Source organism: Manacus candei, unplaced genomic scaffold (genome assembly GCF_025592945.1).
Source record: "Manacus candei isolate 608988 ecotype Guabito, Panama unplaced genomic scaffold, ASM2559294v1 h1tg000009l, whole genome shotgun sequence".
NCBI lineage: Eukaryota > Metazoa > Chordata > Aves > Passeriformes > Pipridae > Manacus > Manacus candei.
Window position 1 is genome coordinate 6239056 of NW_026138057.1, and position 19847 is coordinate 6258902.

Consider the following 19847-nt stretch of genomic DNA (forward strand, 5'->3'; position numbering starts at 1 on the left):
ATTTGTATCCATTCATTGCAGTGCTCCAGAAATGGAAGCTATCCCACTACATGTCTGCAATCCCAATGACACTGAAAAGTGCACGCATAAACCCAGAAACTGCACGCAGGCCTTGAATTCCTTCTGCATTAAGCCAAAAATTGGTTTAAAATCAGTTATAATTGGCATCTTTAAAATAACCCAGTTATACTGCTGCCCAAAAGAATAATCACATACACAGAAGAACTCCTTCAACAACAAGAGAGGAAAGGAAGAAACAATCCTGTGTATTTTATTGGTATTAAGTACAGTCCCATTACAATTGATTAAAGATGACTTTTTCTTTTCCCCTTTTTTTTTTTTTTAATAAAATGTAACATAGAAAAAAACATAAAAAACCTGATTGGTCAGTTAGCTGAAACCTATTCACAAAAATGAAAAAAAAAAAAAAGCACAAAGCAATCTGCTTTGGACATATGTCTACATAGAATTTCACATTTATGGCTCAGTTTGCTCCAGATCATAAGAACACTTTTTTTCTGAACTATGACTTCTTTCTGCACAAGGATCCAATACCAGGGTTGCTCCTGGGCTTAGAAATTACCATAGGTGCAGATGCATGTGGCTGACAAGATACAAGTCTCTTATTCTTCTTCATGGTAAGGACACCGTCTTCCTTTGGGGGAGGAACATGGATTGGTTTCCAAGGAATGGGGTTACAATATGCTGGGGCTGGATATGAATTTCTGTCACCAATCCCTAAAACATTTAGAAAATACACATAACTAAAAATGAATATTTACACTGCAAGCTTTTATAATAATAAACAAGCAGTTATAATATTCATCTGGATTAACAAAGACACAACAGCATCTTCAGAGAAAGACAGCACAGGCACATCACATAATTTAAATTATTCAAGATAATAAATACTCCACCTTTTTTTTTTACCAATAACTGGTGTATTGCTCATGTTTACTAAAATAATAAACAAGTTGAATGCTCAGTCGTTGGCATACTTAAAAGCTGTAAATGTCTATGAATTGGCTACTTTGTTTACCCAACCACATGATGGATACACTTCAAAGTCTGTGATATATTCTGTTGCATGAACACAAGTGAGTAGAGGAATATTTTTCAAAAATCATTTCAATAAATGATGGCAGTTGTCAGTAAGTAATGAAGGTCCAAAACAAAACATGAAGGCAAAGTGCATCACTATCTATAAATAAATGTATGCAAAAGAGTAAAGGTTGTTCACTGGCTTTATACATGTTTAAACATTCAGAATTTTGGTCCCAACATTATTTCTGTTTTGAATTCAAATAAAGGCAAGTATTTTAATTGTACAAAAAAATAAAAAAAAAGGAAATAGCATATTTATCTATTTTTAAAGAAAAAATAAATTAAAATATAATAAAGCACTCAAACATGTAATGCAATACCACTTCTTGCTGCTCTTCTGCTTTTGTACCATGTGGGATGACAGAAGCCACCAAAAATAGTGGGACTTGTAAAACACCACACTATTAACAGAATTCTCTTTCACACTTGGCTTTCAAACAAAAAAGGAACAGGATTACAGAGGCCAAGGAGGTGCAATGCAAGGGAAAAGCAAAATGGAAATTGTAGCTCACAATAGGTTGATTCCCATGTCTCCTTTCACAGACAGGACTTCTGTCAGTCTTCTTGTGTCTCACAACCCCACCTCTTTTCTAAGGGGGATTCCTGTGTGCTAAGCTGGCACACGCCTTCTGTGGCACGAACAGCACCTTTACCAGGATGATAACATAACTGATTTGCTTCACAGGAACCAGTGACTGGCTCTGGTGATTCCTGTGCCTGGTAAAAAAGCTAAGAAAAGTGCACAAAAGGTCTCAAGAGTATATTTCTCTGAGTTATACCATATGAGGTAGTCATCCCTATGTGCCAAAATTAGACACTGGACAAGTATCTCAAACAGGCTTCATTTTACATGAAAATATTAGAGGGAAGGAACCACAAATCTAAGTCACTACATATTTGTGTACTAGAAGTACAAACCTCTGGACTTCCCATGTGGGCAACCATAATCATTTAAAACAGGGCGTGGTTTATTTCTAGCATTTTGTAGCCATTCCTTAAAGATTTTCTCTGATCTTGTTTTCTTCTCCTGTTGCTCAGCTTCCCGTTCTTTTTCTTTTTCCTATAAATAAAAAAAAACCTAAGATACTTAGACACAAGGCTTTGTACAATATACACAAAATGGTAAACGATTTTTTTGCAGATTTCCAGGCTGCTGAATATATTTCAAATGTCTTCAACTACAAACACAATTTCCCCAATGATAGAAAGGATGCAATCTTTTCAGTCTGAAAAAAAATTTCAAAAAACCCAACCTCCACGTTTACTCCACTGTTTCTGACAAAAAAGCTCAAAGGTTATAAAAAAATGCATTAATGTGTATCTTGCTTTGCTGAACACACCACAATGTCTTCAATGCACTAACACTGCAACTTTGAAAAGTTTATTTTTCATGTACAACACTGCCATTTGATATCAACATATTTAATATAGGTTACAGATTAAGTAACTGCATCCAAATAAATGATCAGCTCATTAATACCTTCTCTTTTTTCTTCTTTTCAGCCTCTTCAGCTCTCTTCTTCTTTAACCATTCTTTATATTTTACCTCAGCCTTTTCTTGTAACTGCATTTTTTCTAGTTCCCTTGTGGCTTTTTCTGCCATTTCTTTGCTCAGCTTTCGTTTCTTTTCTCTTCTTTCCTGTGTGAAACATACCAAAGGAACAGAATACAAACTTTTCAGTATACTTCCACGAGCAATTCTTCTGAGGAATACAGTTAATTTTACTACATAATTACAAATATGATTATCATGAATCTGAGAAAATATGTAACATTGTAACCTCTTTGAAGACAGAACCTATTCATCTTTAGGTTCCGGATAAAATAGTTTTAGACACATAAACCTGCCAGAAAAAGATGATAAAAATTTTACTTTCAGGTCTCCTTATACTATTATGTTTACTATTCTGTTTTATCTATTCAGACATTTGTTAAAACACCTCAGACACTTCTCAGTATTTCTGGGAAAGAAATATTTGTTTCAATTCTCAACAGTGGTGTGTTAGTTCTACTTGTCAGTGAAATCTGGAGCAAACTACAGTTCCAAATGGAAGACAGGTAAACTGTCCCCTCCTAAGTCATTGAGATATGTAGATTGTTCAGCACCCTTGAGCATAAATTGATAGGAAAATAAAAAGTTCACATGAAAATCCAGTTCACGTCCTGTGGAAGTCTCTAAATTTTTTATATTCTTTAGTTCATTCACATAGGGACTACTTCACTGAATCCATCCACTCGTTTCTCCTCTCAAAATTATCAAAGGGAAAACGAGAAAACACGTTCTAGGGTAGGAAAAGAGTGGTAACTGAGTGTGAAGTGAAATTGCTACCTGACCTGCATGATCTGGGAGACAGAACATACAGAGGTGTCATTCATTTCTGCTTCTGTTCAGTGTGTCTGTAGTATGGAATCGATAGAATGCCAGACATTTCATAAAGGTTACAGAGAATGGAAGGAAGAGCTGTTGTTACTCTTCACATGGAAATACCTCCCTCTCCAGATCAAGACCAGGCCATCAGCACGTGGTTGTTTGCTTAGAGCAAGGTCCCCAAAACGTTGGGTCCCTTTGGGTACAGACACACTGAACAGAAGCAGTATGGATGTAAAATGCCTAGAACTACAGCTGCAAAGTATAATAAATAAATGAAATAGAGGAAAAACACATTCACAATAAAACCAGAAATATACCCCCATTCCCATTTTACCATTATATATCACCATTTTTCCCACTATAAGCACAAGAAGGCAGAAACTAGAGCTCTCCCCATGTCTCCCTCCCCCATCTTTTCCCCCAGACTTACTGCCTTTCTGCAAAATCCAGTTATGCATAATGAAGCAGAAGCCATAATACTGGAGCTGGGGACCAGCACGATTCCCTCAGTCAGGTCTAAACAGGATATCTGATGGTTCAGTGCTTGTCCCCCACACCAAACTTACCAGCAACCCAATAAAGTAGCATCATACAGAATAAAAACTTCAGCTTATATTGCCCTGCAAGACACTACCTCATTTCTACCAGAAAAGAAACCAATTTACAGAGCTGCTTGAGTTAGTGTGTCTTGTTCTGTGTTTGCCAACACAAGAAGCATTACTACAATTTTATCAACCAGCAGCTAAACTATTTCCCCTCCCCCCTCTTAGAAGCTGTACTTTATTAATTATGCTGTAATCTCTGAGGTGGATGTTTCTTCACCTAAATCAGAATGATACTTTCAGTACTACTGTTTTGGTATACTCTTGTCAAATAGTCTTATTTGACAACAAAGATTTATTTAATGTACACACTGCTCACAATTTCACAAAACTATTACAATTAGCTAATAACTGTTTTCTCCTTTTTTTTTTGTTTGGATTTTTTTTGTTTTGTTTTGTTGTTGTTGCTGTTTGGTCTCTCTTGTGTTTGTTTCCATTTCACTTCCAATACATTCTAGCAAATATCAGCTGAATCTGTACTGTAGTGTAGGGAAAGTGATCCAATATCAGTGTACACTCCAATGTCAGTGTACATTCTGGAATGCAAAACTCCATAGAATTACGATATAATTGAAGTCTTATTAACATGATTTCGCAGCACTGAGGCCTGTACATGTAATAAAATTATTTACAACTAAGACCAATGAAAAAAAGAATTTCATTCTGGAAAAAAAAAAAAAAGTTGAGATTCTGAAATGTTTTTGTACTAGTAGAGAATGGAAATAAGATCTTTCTTAACATGAAACAAATGTTTCCATTCTTAAAAATGTTGAAGAGGAAAATTAATGTATTTTTGACAAATTATGCGTTCTAAGTATCACCTTCCTGAAAAAAGTAAATAATCCATTGTCTAAGATCTTCCTCCTTCGTCATCTAAAATTCATCCTAATCTCATTTATCCAGAGCTGTTTCTCTGTCTCTCCATTACAAATATTCCCCACATGCACCTCTCAACAACTCCTGTTTCAAGACAGTGGCAGTCTGTGACACAAAAGAAACATTAACATAGATGAGAGATAAAGGTGAAATCAGTGAGTCAAACTATTGGTGAAGGTGGTTTACAAAGACTTCACATATTTTGTTGTTTGCTGACTTACCTCTGATGTACATGAATGTAGGTTACAAAACTAAGGATCTTCCAAAACTACAGTCTTTAGCTAAAGTCTTGACATACAAAAGGCATGAAAACAAACACAGGACAAAACTGAAAAAAGTGGGCCCCTTCCATTCCTAGGGGAATTGTTCAACAATGGAAAACTATTATAAGCAGCAAATAGACCTAAAATCTTTCTAAATGCTCTAAATGAAATGCAGGGAAGCTTCTGAAATTATGTATCTTTAATCACAATACTTCAGATGAGTTTAGCTAGTATCTAGGCCAACCCAAAGCTAAATTAGGTCCTATGTAAACAATAATATGCCATGCACACTACCATGAAAGCCACAACAATTGCTAAGTTTTACTTCCAGTGAGACATCGTTAAGATGGGGAGACTCCCTGCAGAACTGCAGACTTTGCAGCTGCCTAGAAATTATTCTGCAGACAAATCAGAAACGCTTCCTCTTTCTCTCACAATCAGAACAGCTTTTCCTTCATAAACTTAGTGTACACCACATTCCCAGCTGCTTCAGGAACCTGTTTCATGTCAAACTCCTGTCACCCTGGCCTTCCCAGCTTCCCCCCCTTACTCATTACTTTCCCTTATACAGGTCTATCAAAAATGCTATGAATGTGCATATTAATGTACATGTTCTTCAATCCTTCTTGTACTTTCCTTCCATGTATATATGGGAGGGAGAAAACACTTGTTTATGCTTGGTGTTGTCAGATTGGGTTTTAAAAATTCTCTTTGATCTTGTGTTCAAAACAGACATGATCTATTCGCTAAACCACTAGTAAACTTACATACATTAAAGTATGATTACAGGTATTACATAAACTAAGGTATTGATTGTAAAACATCCAATTACTCATTGCAAGAAAGGCTTGTTCTCCTGCCACCCTACCCAAGCACGTAATTAAGGAGAGAGGATACAAATCTACCCTGAGGGTTCACTGCTCTGGGATGTGATCCTATCAAGCCTCAGAACCTAATGAAGGCTGGGCTAGGTCTGTACTTGGAAATCCCCCACCCAAACCAAATCATTCTGTCCCACAAAGCAGTGATGGTGACTCAGTCTCACTGAGTCAGGATTAACTACTAACTTTTCAAGAAAAATCAGACCTACACGTATGTGCTGAGCGGTCACAGGATTTTAAAATTTGAAGAAGCACCCCACTTCCTTCTTGACAGAAGGCAGAAATGTTAAATCATTTTCCATGCAGGAAAAAAAGCCTAATTGCCTTAGAATCGGAGGCACTATATCCAACTGGAAGAAAACTAATAAAATATATACTTCTGTATTTTCACATCAATGCTTAAATGAGAGGCTGGAGAGGGTAAAGTGCAGAGATGCTTCTGTTCTGCATTTTCTATGTAGATTGACACTGAGTAGAAATATTTCCAGAAATTAATGTTGTGACTGATATTTTTAAGATACTTCCCACAGCAATCCTTTTCCTCTATATGTCTGCAGAATGGGGCATTTTTCTTCTCACAGATAATGGTTCTATTTCACAGCTGTTTGCCCTGACATCTTAGCTACCACATTCTAGCATGATTTAATGCTGACTGATGGCAAAATATAGGAAAAGTCCACACTGCCAACATCAGAATATACATCCAAATTTCCTTGTTTATCCTCATACTAATCCTGAACATCAACCACATTTAGCAATCTTGGAAATCTGGGTTGTTCAGACAATTGTAATTATTTTTTGCATTTTGCCCTATAACACAATTTGGTCACCAAACCAGCCCACAGAAGTACCTCTTTAATCTCTGCTGAACTGGCAGGTGTAAAGAACAAGAGGCTAGAGAAGAGGTCAGTGAAACAACACTGAGCTGCAGTTGTCTCCTGATACACAGGTTTACAGCGATTTACTGCTCAAGTTCACATAAAGTCAGTGCAGACCCCACTGCAGTCTAGGAACTGGAGAATTATTGGATCTTTCTCCCAAACCATGCTCATTTCATGTGGGTACTCAATGTATGTGACAAGCAGGAAGTTTTAATGTACCTGGTCCCTGGAACACTCTCAGGGTCTTCAGAAGAATGCAGAGTCCACAAATGCTGCTGAAATACATGAGCACTCATATTTTATTCATCTGTCACCCTGAATTCCTCCTCCACAGCTCTATCTAAAACTCATTCTAACACTAACCATGAGAAATTAGTTCATTCTACTTACAGAAATCTAAAGGTAATTAAGATTCAGGTACAACCTAAAATAATAACTATGGCACTGGTTAGGCATGATGTCACAGAACAGTTTTGTGTAAAGACACTCCAGGTTCAGAGAGTGAAAGATCCACAATACGCAGGAAAATATCCTAAACAAATTTATCCCAGAGTCACAAAAAATTTAGATACATAGACTTTTATGCAAACAGAAAATTTTAACTGTTAAATGCAGTTGGTTCTCAATACTGGAAAGCATTTCTGCTAGAAGATGCCCTCATAAACACACTTTTTGAAAGGGTTCAGTCTTGAAAAAAGCAGACATCTTAATATCTCTTTCAAGCCTAAACTGTCAGGGAAAGCCACAGTACATCAGGGTCTGTATTAGCAACCACTGCTTCGACTCAGAACAATAGTTCAGCTGTTAGAAAGTTAACCTGGGACAGGGAAGTTCTGGATTTCACTACTTTTCTCCCTGAGGGCATTCCAGTTAACATGTCCCACTGAGAGGAGAAATCTCCACCTATCAGACTGCAGGCTGGGATGACAGGATTCTTCACCCCTTCTGCTGAAATGGTCCCACTCCTCATAAGATAATTAACAACTCATTGGATGAAAGAGAGCATGAGCGAGCATGGCTTTTGAACCTGAAAGTCATGCTCAAGCTGTTGAACAATCTGTGCTCTTCATTATCAGTGTTGAGATAAAGCACACATTAAACAGAAAGTCTTTGGAGTAAGAGTTGGAATCTCGGTGTCTCTTCTGGGAGGAATCACACAGCACACCAGGAAAGGGGAGTCTGCTCCAAGAACACTCTCATTCATTGCTATATACTGTGTTGGTTCTAGGCCTTCATACTTCTTACTGCTCTCTGCTTCTCAGAAAGACTATCAGTCAAGGGCACAGTAAATTGTGAGACCAAAATTTTCAATGAAAAGGCATTGAAACAGAATTTTCCCATCCTGTACCTAGTTTCCATTAAAATTATGTTTTTCAGTGAGTAAAGGGGTCTTACTGAAAAAAAAGAGGAACAAAAAAAAGTTGAACATTCACATTTTATGACTAATGCCTGCTTTGTTCATATTTGCTGAAAAAAAAGTGATGCCTTATTCTCTGTTCTGCAATGCAGAAAGTGTTAGAAATGCTACAGTCAAATTCACATTGGTATTAATTAGTTTTTCCAATTAAAAATGTGTAAATTCAGTACTCATGCTCTTACAACTTTGCTAAATATCATGTTGATATAACATAAAGAATTACATGCAAAGACTAAATACAAGGATGTTAACAACACGAGTTTCAGAGCTAGCTATTTTGGGATGCAAGCATTCCTCTCTGGGGATTTCTGTTACGGTTGCAAACATATGCATTGCACACATACACTGGGTTTTGGTTGGGATGGAGTTAAGTTCCTTCATAGCAGCTCCTGTGGGCTCAGTCTACAGTCTACAAATGCACATATTTGCATTTGTGACCAATGTGGTGTTTGTTGATAACACAACGGCGGTTCAGTCACTGCTGAGCAGTGCTTACACAGCTTCAAGGTCTTTTCTGCTTCTCACTCCCCCCCCACCAGAGAGTAGTCTGGGGGTGCACGAGGAGTTGGGAGGGGACACAGGAGGGACAGCTGACCCCAAGTGACCCAAGGGATAGTCCACACGACAGTGCTCAGCTACAAAAGCTGGAGAGAAGAGGAAAGGGAGGGACATTAGGAGTTAGGGCGTTTGTCTTCCCAAGCCACCCCGCTTTCCTGGGGATGGCTGAACACCTGCCTGCCCATGGGAAGTGGGGGATGAATTCCTTGTTTTGTCTTACCTACTATACTGTCTTTATCTCAGCTCACAAGTTTTCTCACTTTTCCCCTCCTGACTCTCTCCCCCTCCCACAGTGGGGGGATGAGTGAGTGGCTGTGTGGGATCTCAGCTGCCTGCTGGGGCTAACCCACAACAATATATAAATATTTAAGTGGATATGTACATATATGAATTGAATACTCCAGATATTTCTAAGTTCATATTCTATTGGCATTCTAAGAAGGAAGTAGCTTTGTAGAGTCAGTAAAGGTGAACTAAATATGATTGGAAGATACCAAATTAGAGTGTAGAGGGCGGAGTGCACTGTATCAGTGTTAATTTTTTTAATATTTAATCAAAACTCTGTTGTCATCAGGCCTGACCTTTAATCCTAATATTTTGTTCAGCATTAATTCGTAAGAGGTTCTGACTGCTATGACAATGTTCTAAATAATTAAACAGTCATGGCAGTTTACAGACTCTCCACAGTTTATGCATTCACAATGCTTTACTTCCTAACCTGACTATATAAGGAGTATATTTAACAGTAAGAGCATCACAACTGATGTTGCCATGCGACAAAATGCAAGAAAACTGGCTTGACATACAGAAAAATGGCAGAATTCTTTCATGCATATGCAAACATTTTACTTCTGACACAAAGTCTCTCACATTCACGGTATAAAGACTATTCCAGCAGTGTCTCCTTGCGCTGGATGCTCAAGATGAAGGAGAAAGTATCAGGTACGCTCAACCACGCCTTGCTTCCTTCATCACTACAGTACTGAGCCCTGGAAAAGGAGACAGACTTGTGGAGATCACAGATAACATCCCTGAAAGTACTGCCTCTTGCCAAATAAAGCTTTTTCTGCAGTCTACACACAGGGGCTCAGAATCAATAGCTGAATATGAAAAAGGTGAGTGCTTAATGCACATTTCAGTAAAGAACACTGCAAGTTTTGCCTCAAGAAGCACCTTTTGAGACTTCTATGAGGAAATGAAGTGAGTTTTCCAAATAGTAGATGTATAAACAGTCCCCAAGAAAATTACAGCAACTGTCAGCGTTCATGACTCTAACCTTAAACTACAGGTGAAATCTTGATGCAATTTTAAACACCTTCATAGTCACTGAATTGACATATTTATCCTTTGGTCTGTGACAAGAGTATTTCTACAAATACTCTTGTGGAAACTTGAAGTGCTAAGACCTATGCAGCTCAAATATTAATATCCTAAAGACAGCTAAGCTTTTAAGTTCAGTTTGTTCTTCATTTGGGTGTGGTTTACAGAAAAGACCAGCCAATGAATCACCAAATTTAAACGAAAATCAGATTACTTTTGGTAAAAGCTTGGGACACGCTCTAAGGATGACCTTATGCTTCCAAAATATAATATGATAAAGTCTAGACACAACTGGGTTTTTGCTGTCCTCTGGGCTGATGTGATTACCATAAAAAAAGACTTCCTATTCCCACTGACAATAGAAGCTGTTAGTCAGTAAATCCACAAAGATGAAGGTCCATGGAGGCCCCAAAAAAGTAGAAGTCCACAGAAGGTGAAGGAGGGGGAGGGGGCAGTGGGGAAGAGACAGAATGAGAACTTCCAGTTTTGAACTGGGAACTATTTTAACAGGCAGACAATAAACATTTACAGACACCTATAATTTAATTTTCATTTTAGAAGAGGAAAATGGCATTGTTTGTGCTGAGTAATAAATCTTTTACTTTTTGCAGTGTACTTTAATTAGGAAGGATCATTCCTGAAGTATAATAAATGATCAGAGCAGGATAGATTCTGCAACAGGTTTATGCCAATAATCCAGTCAGCATTAAGACTAAGATTAATTAGATTAGATCCAAACATAGGTTATTCTAGTCATTCTAGGTTGAATCTGAAGAGGGACTTCTGGAAGGAAGAAGACAAATGCATGAGAGGAAAGTCCTGCTTGTCAAACCTGGGTAACCCAACTAGTTGACCAAGGGAAGCCAGTTGATGGAATCTTTTTGGATTTCAGTAAAGCTTTCGGGATCCTTCTGGACAAAATGTCCAGCTCACAGCTGGATAAACACATCAGGTGGTGGGGGAGCTCACAGGTCGAGCACAGAGGGTAACAGTGACTGGGGCAACATCAGACTGGTGACCTGTCACTAGTGGGGTTCTGCAGGGCTCCATCTCAGGCCCTGAGCTCCTCGACATCCTCATAAATGACTTGGGCACAGGACTGGAAGGGACGCTGAGCAAGTTTGCAGATGACAGGGAACTGGGAGGAGCTGTTGACTCCCTGGCAGGCAGAGAGGCCCTCAGAGACACCTGGACAAATGAGAGGGCTGGGCAATCAGCAACCGTGTGAAGTTCAACAAGGGGAAGTGCTGGATTCTGTACCTCGGATGGGGTAACCCCAAATGTACAGACAGACTGGGGAATGAGATGCTGGAAAGCAGTGCTGGAAAGGGACCTGGGGGTCCTGGTCAAAGGCAAGTTGAAGATGAGCCAGCAGTGCCCTGGCAGCCAGGAGGGCCAACCGTGTCCTGGGGGGCATCAGGCAAAGCATCACCAGGGGGGTGAGGGAGGGGATTGTCCTGCTCTGCTCTGACCTGGCCTTGAGGGGAAGCCATGTGAGGAGCAGCTGAGGGCACTTGGTGTGTTCAGCCTGGAGGAGACTGAGGGGGAAACCTCACTGCAGTCTACAGTTTCCTGAGGGGAAGAGGAGGGGCAGACATTGATCTCTGTGGTGACCAGTGACAGGACCCTGAAGTTGTGTCAGGGGAGGTTTAGGTTGGATATCAGGAAAAGGTTCTTCACTCAGAGGGTGGTTGGGCACTGAACAGGCTCCCCAGGGCAGTGGTTACAGCACCAAGCCTGACAGAGCTCAAGAAGTGTTTGGATTATACTCTCACCACAAGGTGAAACTCTTGGGGGTGGTCCTGTGCGGGGCCAGGGGTTGGACTCCATGATCCTTGTGGGTCCCTTCCAGCTTGGCATATTCTGTGATTCTGTAAGGTCTGGATACCTAGCCCAGCTAGATGCCGTTATGATATTTTTAACCACTTTTCATTTGATTTTATTCAGAATCAGAAGTACAGAACAGTGAACAATTGGTTGTGCTCCAGACCATTAGACAATGAATGCATATGCCCATAAACTACCAGGGGCTGAACATGCCCAAGTCTCCCAAGTTTTCCCATTTCTGTCACCCAGTGCATATGCTCACATCATGTGACACAGAGTTGTAAAGAGCCCCACTGAGATCAAGATTCTGTCTGCTTCTGATCCTCGACTAAGGCACTCCTCTCTTAAAAAACTTAAAAAATGTTTTGATCCCACTCAGAAATTACTTTTTGTATGAAGGAATTTCCAGTTGCTAACTGTGCTCTACTGAGAATTTCCTGAATCTGGCCCCAAACCTCAATTATCCCTCTAAACTTCACCATACTATTTGCCTGTCCACAACAGTACTTCACTAAATCCTTCTTCTGTCTCTGCTTGGTGTACAAGACATTGTACACAGTCAGGGTGTACACTTTACCCAAAATGCTTGGGTACTGAACCTAGGAAGTCTGAAAGAGTTGGGTACACTGAAGACCAGAACCACAGCTGTAATCAGCAGAAGGCCACTGCACAAGGTGTAGGCCAGTTGTCAGTTACCTGACTACTCAGAAAACAAATCCCTTAACAGCTTAAGGAAGAAAACAGATCAGTCTGGGAAAAATGTTTAACTGTTTTATAATTTTCAGTTAAAGCAGCCATTCATTCAGCAAACTTAAAACATGGGTGCCCAAACGGACTGAGTAAATTTTACATAGATTTACTCAAACATGGCATGTACTAGAATATTTGCAGCCAAAGCAATGTTTACCTCTTCTCTCTTTTTTTGGACCCATTCCTTGTGTTTCTCTTCAGCTATCCTTTTCCTCCTTTCATGTTCTTGCTTTTGTTTCATCTTCTCAAGCTGTATATTCATTTCCTAATTAAAGAAAAAGTATACCTCTTAAATCTGTGGTGACCATCTACACCAACACTGGAAATAGTGCTGCAGTTTAAACAATGTAAGCATTAGATTTTGGTATTTTTCCTTCATTAAGACTTTGGAAAAGACAGATGACAGTCAACACAGAAATATTATGAAATACATTCAGTGGAAATGTATAATTTTTAGAGTATTAACTGGAAATACATATTTTAATTAGGCTTTGGAAGCAAATCAATGGAACAAATCACTCCTCAGCTTATTGAAACACCTTTTCAGTCAGCAGAATCTTAATCTGCAGCAGTACTTTTCTACAATACTTAAAATTTACATTGTGTAATGCTCTGCATTGTGGATGGTATCAAAAGCTAAGTGAAATATTACTCACTGGTGAGTTTTAGTACCAGAGTTACAGGAACATAGGCTTAACCCAAAGCTCATTAAAACCAAAATTATTGCAGATTTTAGCAAACTTTGAAACAGGAGCTTTATTTTGAAGATGAGAGAAGAAATTCCCAAATATCTTTATATGACATACAGTGTATATGTAATCACTTATGTATCCCCAGTGAAGTTAACTGATAAAGGAAAAACATGACTAAGAATACAGTTTGAGAAGTCTGGCTTCTCCAACAGGAGCATCAGCACAAACTGCTCTTTTTCAATGAAAATTCATACCTTCAGACATAGACAGATGGAATCATTTCCACAAAACTGACTTTATGGTTCCTACACTGCAGCCAGTCTCAGAGAGAACCCTTTTATCTTATGAATTGAATTCAGTTTAGCAGGACATCAAGAGGAGCCTACAGAAAGCTCAAATACCCACAATATATAGTGTGAAAATACAGTTGTTGCTGTATTGAGGCAGATTTACAGCAAGTATCACTCCTTTGAGTTCTGAGACATGTGTTGCAGGGATCCTGGTTTCTGTAAAAGCTGATGGCATTATAATTACTTTAAAAGACCCAATCCACTATCCACTCCAAATGTTTATCTACATTTTTGACAATCAGGACAGACTTGTTGCTGCTGCCAGCAAAAGATCTGGGACTTCACAGTTGTTTCTTATGATATCAGTTTAGAGTACGTTTTATATGCAGATGTAGTAATACATTTTTATATCACTATCATATACTTCATTGTCTTCTGGCATCTTACAAAAATGTTGATTGTACTTTTTCCCCCAAATATAAGCTTTTTGTGCTGCCTATGTTGCAGTTTAATACATAATGTTTTCAAAATCTTACAAATTGGCTTTAAGTAATGTTTGCCCCATAACTCCTCTTAATACATAGTTGAGAGACATCTGCTAGTTTACATTTAGTATGGTGTAAATGTTATTGTGTGATACTCAAGAATAAATTGTTTTGGTTCCTCATCAAGACCACATGAGAGATCCATACACAAACCACATTTTCTACATAATGCCTAAAATTACTTTGGCTTGTTTTTTGTACTTAAAAATCAAAATAGGGAAAGACAATTACCAAATTAGAATATAAAGGGGAAGTCAGGAAACATTGGGTGGATATTAACGGATCAGAACATATTCCTCAAGCTTAAGGAACTACTTTGGTGTTCTGCTGACCTCTAAAAGACTGTTCCAGAACCTTCCATCAGTAGGTGTTTTATAACTATCATGAGGTAGCCCACATAAAACAGTTGTATGCTATATGCACTTTTACAATCACAGAAAAGCTAGGGCACTGTTCAAGGTCAAACAGTAAATCAGTAACTAAAGTGAGAAATTATCTAACTTTGATGTGATTGTTCTAATCACTACCCAATACTTCTAGTTTGATTTTCAACACCAGTATCATTTAATCAACTGCAACTACAAACATATTAATCAAGAAAAGATATAGTGCTCTCACTTAATTGTGCCCCAGCCCCGGTCTTCAAGAACTGTTCATTTGCAAGGGGGCAAAAGACAGAATGAGGGGGGAAAAAATGCTGTAACAGGGAACCCTATCCTGGGAAAGGACACCAAACAGCTGTAAAATTACACACTAAGTGGGTAACAATACTGTGCCTCAAATCTAACCAAGGAGCTTGGCATACTTACAGCCAGCAAACACCTTGTTGTGTTTTACTACCTCCGTGCAGGTGTATGTACCCGAGATGAAAATCGAGGTACCAATTATACAACTATGTTTTAATCTTTTAAACTTGAACCATTACCTGACAGTTGGATAAGCAAAATATTACACAGCACCACTTCAACGAAGCATAACATTTAGCAAAAGGGAATGCACGTAACACGAATCATGCCAGCACTGTCAAACACACAAACATAACGCAGACCTAAGACATTAAAAAAAAGGGGACAACACTACTCATGTTTCCACAAAGGAAAAAAAATCCTGGTGTTTCCTGTCTTCTATTAGATTTAACATCAAGCCAATCGGGTGTATTCACCTCTTCAGCTCTAGCCTGGAAGCGGGCACGCAGTTCCTTCTCCTTGCCAATGAACCACTCTTCCCATGGCGAAAGATTATCTTTCAAAGGTGACTCTTTTGTCCCTCCTACTATCTCAGAGTCTTCGGCCTTCCTGAATTAAAAATGAGAAACGTAAGGGAATATTATCTGTAATGTATTGGATTGAAAGGTTAAGCAGTGTTACTGTCTTGAAAACCTACTTTTATGGCATAATGCGACAACAATGACATCATTTTTCTACTTGCTCAGTAACCCCCTTAACTGATAAATGGCATTTATAGTGCACCTCTGACCATTCCCCTTATATTCTACATTCTACTCATTAAATTCTAGCTTGTTAGTGATTTCCCCACCCCTGGCACACCCCCATCCTCCCCCGCTCCAAACTGTGGAACAGATCTAATTGTTACCTTTCAGAACCTAAACAAAAAGAACACCAGTAACATCAGTGTCACCTTCCTTCTCACACATGGAAAACAAGGAAAAACAGATTAAAATTAACATCCTGTCCTTGCCCACAGAGAGGCCTCATGTATCAAGTGGCCTTTACCACAAGCAAAGAAAGAGCAAGAATATTTCTTCTTTTTTCAAGTACCATCGAAGTGGATTCATGATATCAAGCCACCTCAGCATTACGAATCTGTTCACTCAAAGAGGTAAAGTTTTCCACCTTAAAAAGCTTTCACAGGAAATGTGCTTAAGAACTGCAGAAAGCACACAACACTTGATGGTATTATACAAGGTTCTATTAGACTTTTAAGAGAATACCTTACATAACTCACTCGTAACTTCTTTACTCATGAATAATGCAGCAGTCCTAGCCCCAGGTCAGAAATGTCTTTTACAATATTCTATACACACACTGTTTCTTAAGTAAGACAGTATATTAGGCTCTAAGTCAACAAAAATTGAAAACATGCCGAAAGATTTCTTTAAAAGATTTCTTCTATCTGACATAGAATTTCTTCTTAATAACAAACAGTGAAAAAAGACTCCACTTTAGTATTTTACACGGATGTATGGGCTCTGGAAATACCTACCTATATATCTACTTCACAACAGTGAAGTGTTTGCTGAATTTAAGCTACAAAAGTAGGATCCATTATGCTAATGGCCCCAGACACAAATATTTTAAACATAATATATCTGGGTTTTATCAATATGAAAGTGTAACATATTCACAGGAAACAGCAATACTCCAACATTATGTTGCAAAACATTTTCTGTCCCAGTCATCTTTAGGATATATTTCTGTGACAGGAAGCATTTGGGGGCGATGTCAATGCAGAGGAGTTTTGTCCTACTCTTCTCTGCTGTTTTACCCAGGTGTGTTTGTGCTAACACGTCTGTTCGCTGCTCAGGTCGTGACATGTTCGGGGGAACTGATTCACGCTGAAACTCACCTGGAAAAGGTTTGTTCCTCCTCACATCAGCCCCCAGCCCTCTTTTACACTGTGCTGCCACAGACATGTAGCGTAACAGAACTGACAGGGACACCCTGACACACAGACAGTGCAAGGACAGAGGCAGCACAGGCCAAACACTCCCAAGCCTGGCGTTGTCCAACGCATTCTGCTGCAGCGTTACCAAAGACCAAAAAGTTAACACGTACATATAATAAGGGATGCAACTTAAGAATGCATAATAACACATTTTGTTAGACAATAACTCTCTGGAAGTTTATTAAATATAAGGATAAAAGTATTAAGCATTCAAATGCAGGAAAAAAACCACAAATTTGAACAGACTTGACATTTTGGGCAGGGATACTTCCTCAACACATTCTTCTGCTTTGCGTGATTTGCATTATTGCACCTAGTACTAGAACAAGGCTGACACATTAAAGCAACCTTAGAAAAAGTACTAGGAGAAGGAACAAATTAAGAAAAATAACATTTGCTATGTGTTTTCTTGTATCAGTAATTATGAAGTTCAAGCTGTCAACTTCTCAAAAAAATGATTCACAGTAATAGATTAAAGATTTATTGTAGACAAATAAGCATGAAGCTTCAACAGAGGAAAATACACTCAATATGAAGACCTCAATATGAATTTAGGAGAAACACCTCCCCAGTATTGTGTCTCAAGCTCTCAGACTGCACCAGAAGGCAGACATATTTGGCATTAGAAGTGAAGTCTGATTAATAGAAAACACTGTGATTATCATTTGCCGTATATTCACTTACGTCACACCATCAAACACAACACTACTGGTCGGTAATGAAAGTATGAAAATGCCTAACACCGTTTCACAAGGCCTTGTTTACATCCTTTCTCTTCTGCAAACATTGCATTTCCCACATTGGATGTCTGCCTCCAGCTAATTTTTGTGTAGTTTTAAGAGGACAACAACAACAAAAAGATTCAGAGTATGTGCATACGTAGAGAGGGCAGTGGCTACGTAAGAAGTGCTCTTTATTATTATACTTTTGAGATCCTGGCACCTGTACCTGGAATCTGCTCTGTGAACATTTGGTAGGCACTTAGTACAACACAGTTACTCAGAAGTGGTGTCTGTGTGAGGGAAGTATATACTGTGACCACAGTTTAAGGAGGCTGTGCTAACTCAGGGCCTAAGAGAGGTCATCTTCAATTGCACCTTAGTGCTGCCAGAGAATACTGCAGCAACAGGCTCCAAAACTGAAAGCTCCAAAACTGAAAGAGCATCTCAAGCTGTAAGGACATGCTGTAACTTGAACAAAGTGCTACTGAACTTCAAGGTATGTTAACAGATTCCTTCTTGGGAAGAAGTAAATGGTGAGGTAACAGAAAAGCTGGAAGAGAAGGGACCATAAACTGGCTACTATCTTTTTCATTCTGAAGCTTCTGACTACGCTTCAACATGCTTTTCCTGAACTGCCAGTGCTTTTTTCAAGAAGTGCTTGTAAGCAAAGTTCAGTGTGGTTCATATTCCTCCACTGCTCTCCTTGGAGGTGTGAGAACCAGGCTGGAATCCTGAACCCTTGTCCCACCTGCACTTTTAGCTCAGTTCAGCCTTACTAATTACATTCACCACCAGTTAATGCACAAGTTAGTTAAGTTTCCATGGCAAAGGCTGTACTCCAGAATAAGACAGGCACTGCCTGCTCTTCCTCCTTCTGTTTTAAAGGGAAGAATAAGAATTATTTATTCTCCTGTCAAGCTGGTGAGATCCCAAATAAAAAGAAGATACGCTAGGCTTGCACATTATTCAAAGGGAGTAAAATTAAACCACAGGAGAGGGCACTGGGCAATGCATACAGGCAACACTGACTCTGGACGCAGCTGCACACGCCAGGCAAAGAGGAGCCCTTTGGTCTCCAAGAGTTTTTAAAAGGATGACAGGAAAGGCTGCAGCTTTTCACCTGGCAAAGACCCCGAGGCTCGGGGTCAACTGCTTGCAGACAGTTTACAGACCCCTAAAATATACTCAGCTGCCCCCCAAGAAGACTTCCCAAGGAAAAAACCACCAACAACCAAAACCAAAACAAACAAACAAACAAACAAACAAAAACGGAACAAAGCGCTTAAAGCGCTTATCTATGCGAACAATTCTATATTTATGTAAAACAATCCTCTGTCCCCAAGGTCTCCAGCGGAGGGCCCGGCCGGTCGCGCTGAGCTCGCTGCCGGAGCCCGGTCCCAGCCGCAGGGTTACCTATGGCCCGGCGGGCTCCGGGCGGCCGCCGCCCCTTCCTCCTCCTGCCCCTCCTCCTCCTCACCGCTCGGGCAGCTGGAGCGGGACGCGGGGGACAGCGAGGAGCCGCCGGAGGGACTGGGGGGCTCCTCGCCGCCGGAGCCGGGGGAGCGCGGCGGGCCGAGGGCAGAGTCGCCGCCGCTCATGGCGGGGCGGCTCCTGCGGGAGCGCCCGGCGGTTACCGGCGGGCCCGGCGCTCCCGGCGGCACCCGCGGCCCCGCCGCCCACACAGCCCCCACAGCCCCGGCAACCGGGACGCGCATCCCCGCCCGGCCCGGCCCCGCCTCAGCGCCCGGCCCGGCCCCGCCTCAGCGCCCGGCCCCGTCCGGCCTCAGCGCCCCGTCCGGCCCCGCCTCAGCGCCCGGCCCCGCCTCAGCACCCGGCCCCGCCTCACTGCCCCGCCTCAGCGCCCCTCCGGCCCCGCCTCAGCGCCCCGCCCGGCCCCGGGCATCTGCAGCGCGGGGGCTGAGGCGCGATCTGTTCCGTGGGGACTCTTCACAGTTGTCCTTTTCTTAGTGATGTTTTTGCGCGTGTACCAGCTCACTAATCGGGAACCAGCCGCCTCACCTGCAGGCGACAACAGCAGTGGGTCAGGAGGAGGCAGCGTGACG

At 40.5% G+C, this 19847-nt stretch overlaps 1 protein-coding gene across 2 annotated transcripts; it reads right to left on the reverse strand.

Annotated features, from left to right (window-relative positions):
• Positions 1 to 250: 250 nt before the first annotated feature.
• Positions 251 to 19473, reverse strand: CCDC34 (coiled-coil domain containing 34). Of its 2 annotated transcripts, none has more exons than XM_051776840.1 (6): positions 19198 to 19473; positions 15540 to 15672; positions 13008 to 13115; positions 2585 to 2743; positions 2023 to 2164; positions 251 to 738 (listed from the first exon to the last, which is right to left on the reverse strand). In XM_051776840.1, exons 1-6 carry the CDS (start codon positions 19380 to 19382, stop codon positions 524 to 526), a joined length of 942 nt encoding a protein of 313 aa, XP_051632800.1. In that variant the 5' UTR covers positions 19383 to 19473; the 3' UTR covers positions 251 to 523. The 2 variants fall into 2 exon arrangements, with proteins under 2 accessions (XP_051632800.1, XP_051632801.1); XM_051776841.1 differs by having other exon boundaries at positions 19262 to 19471.
• Positions 19474 to 19847: the final 374 nt, after the last annotated feature.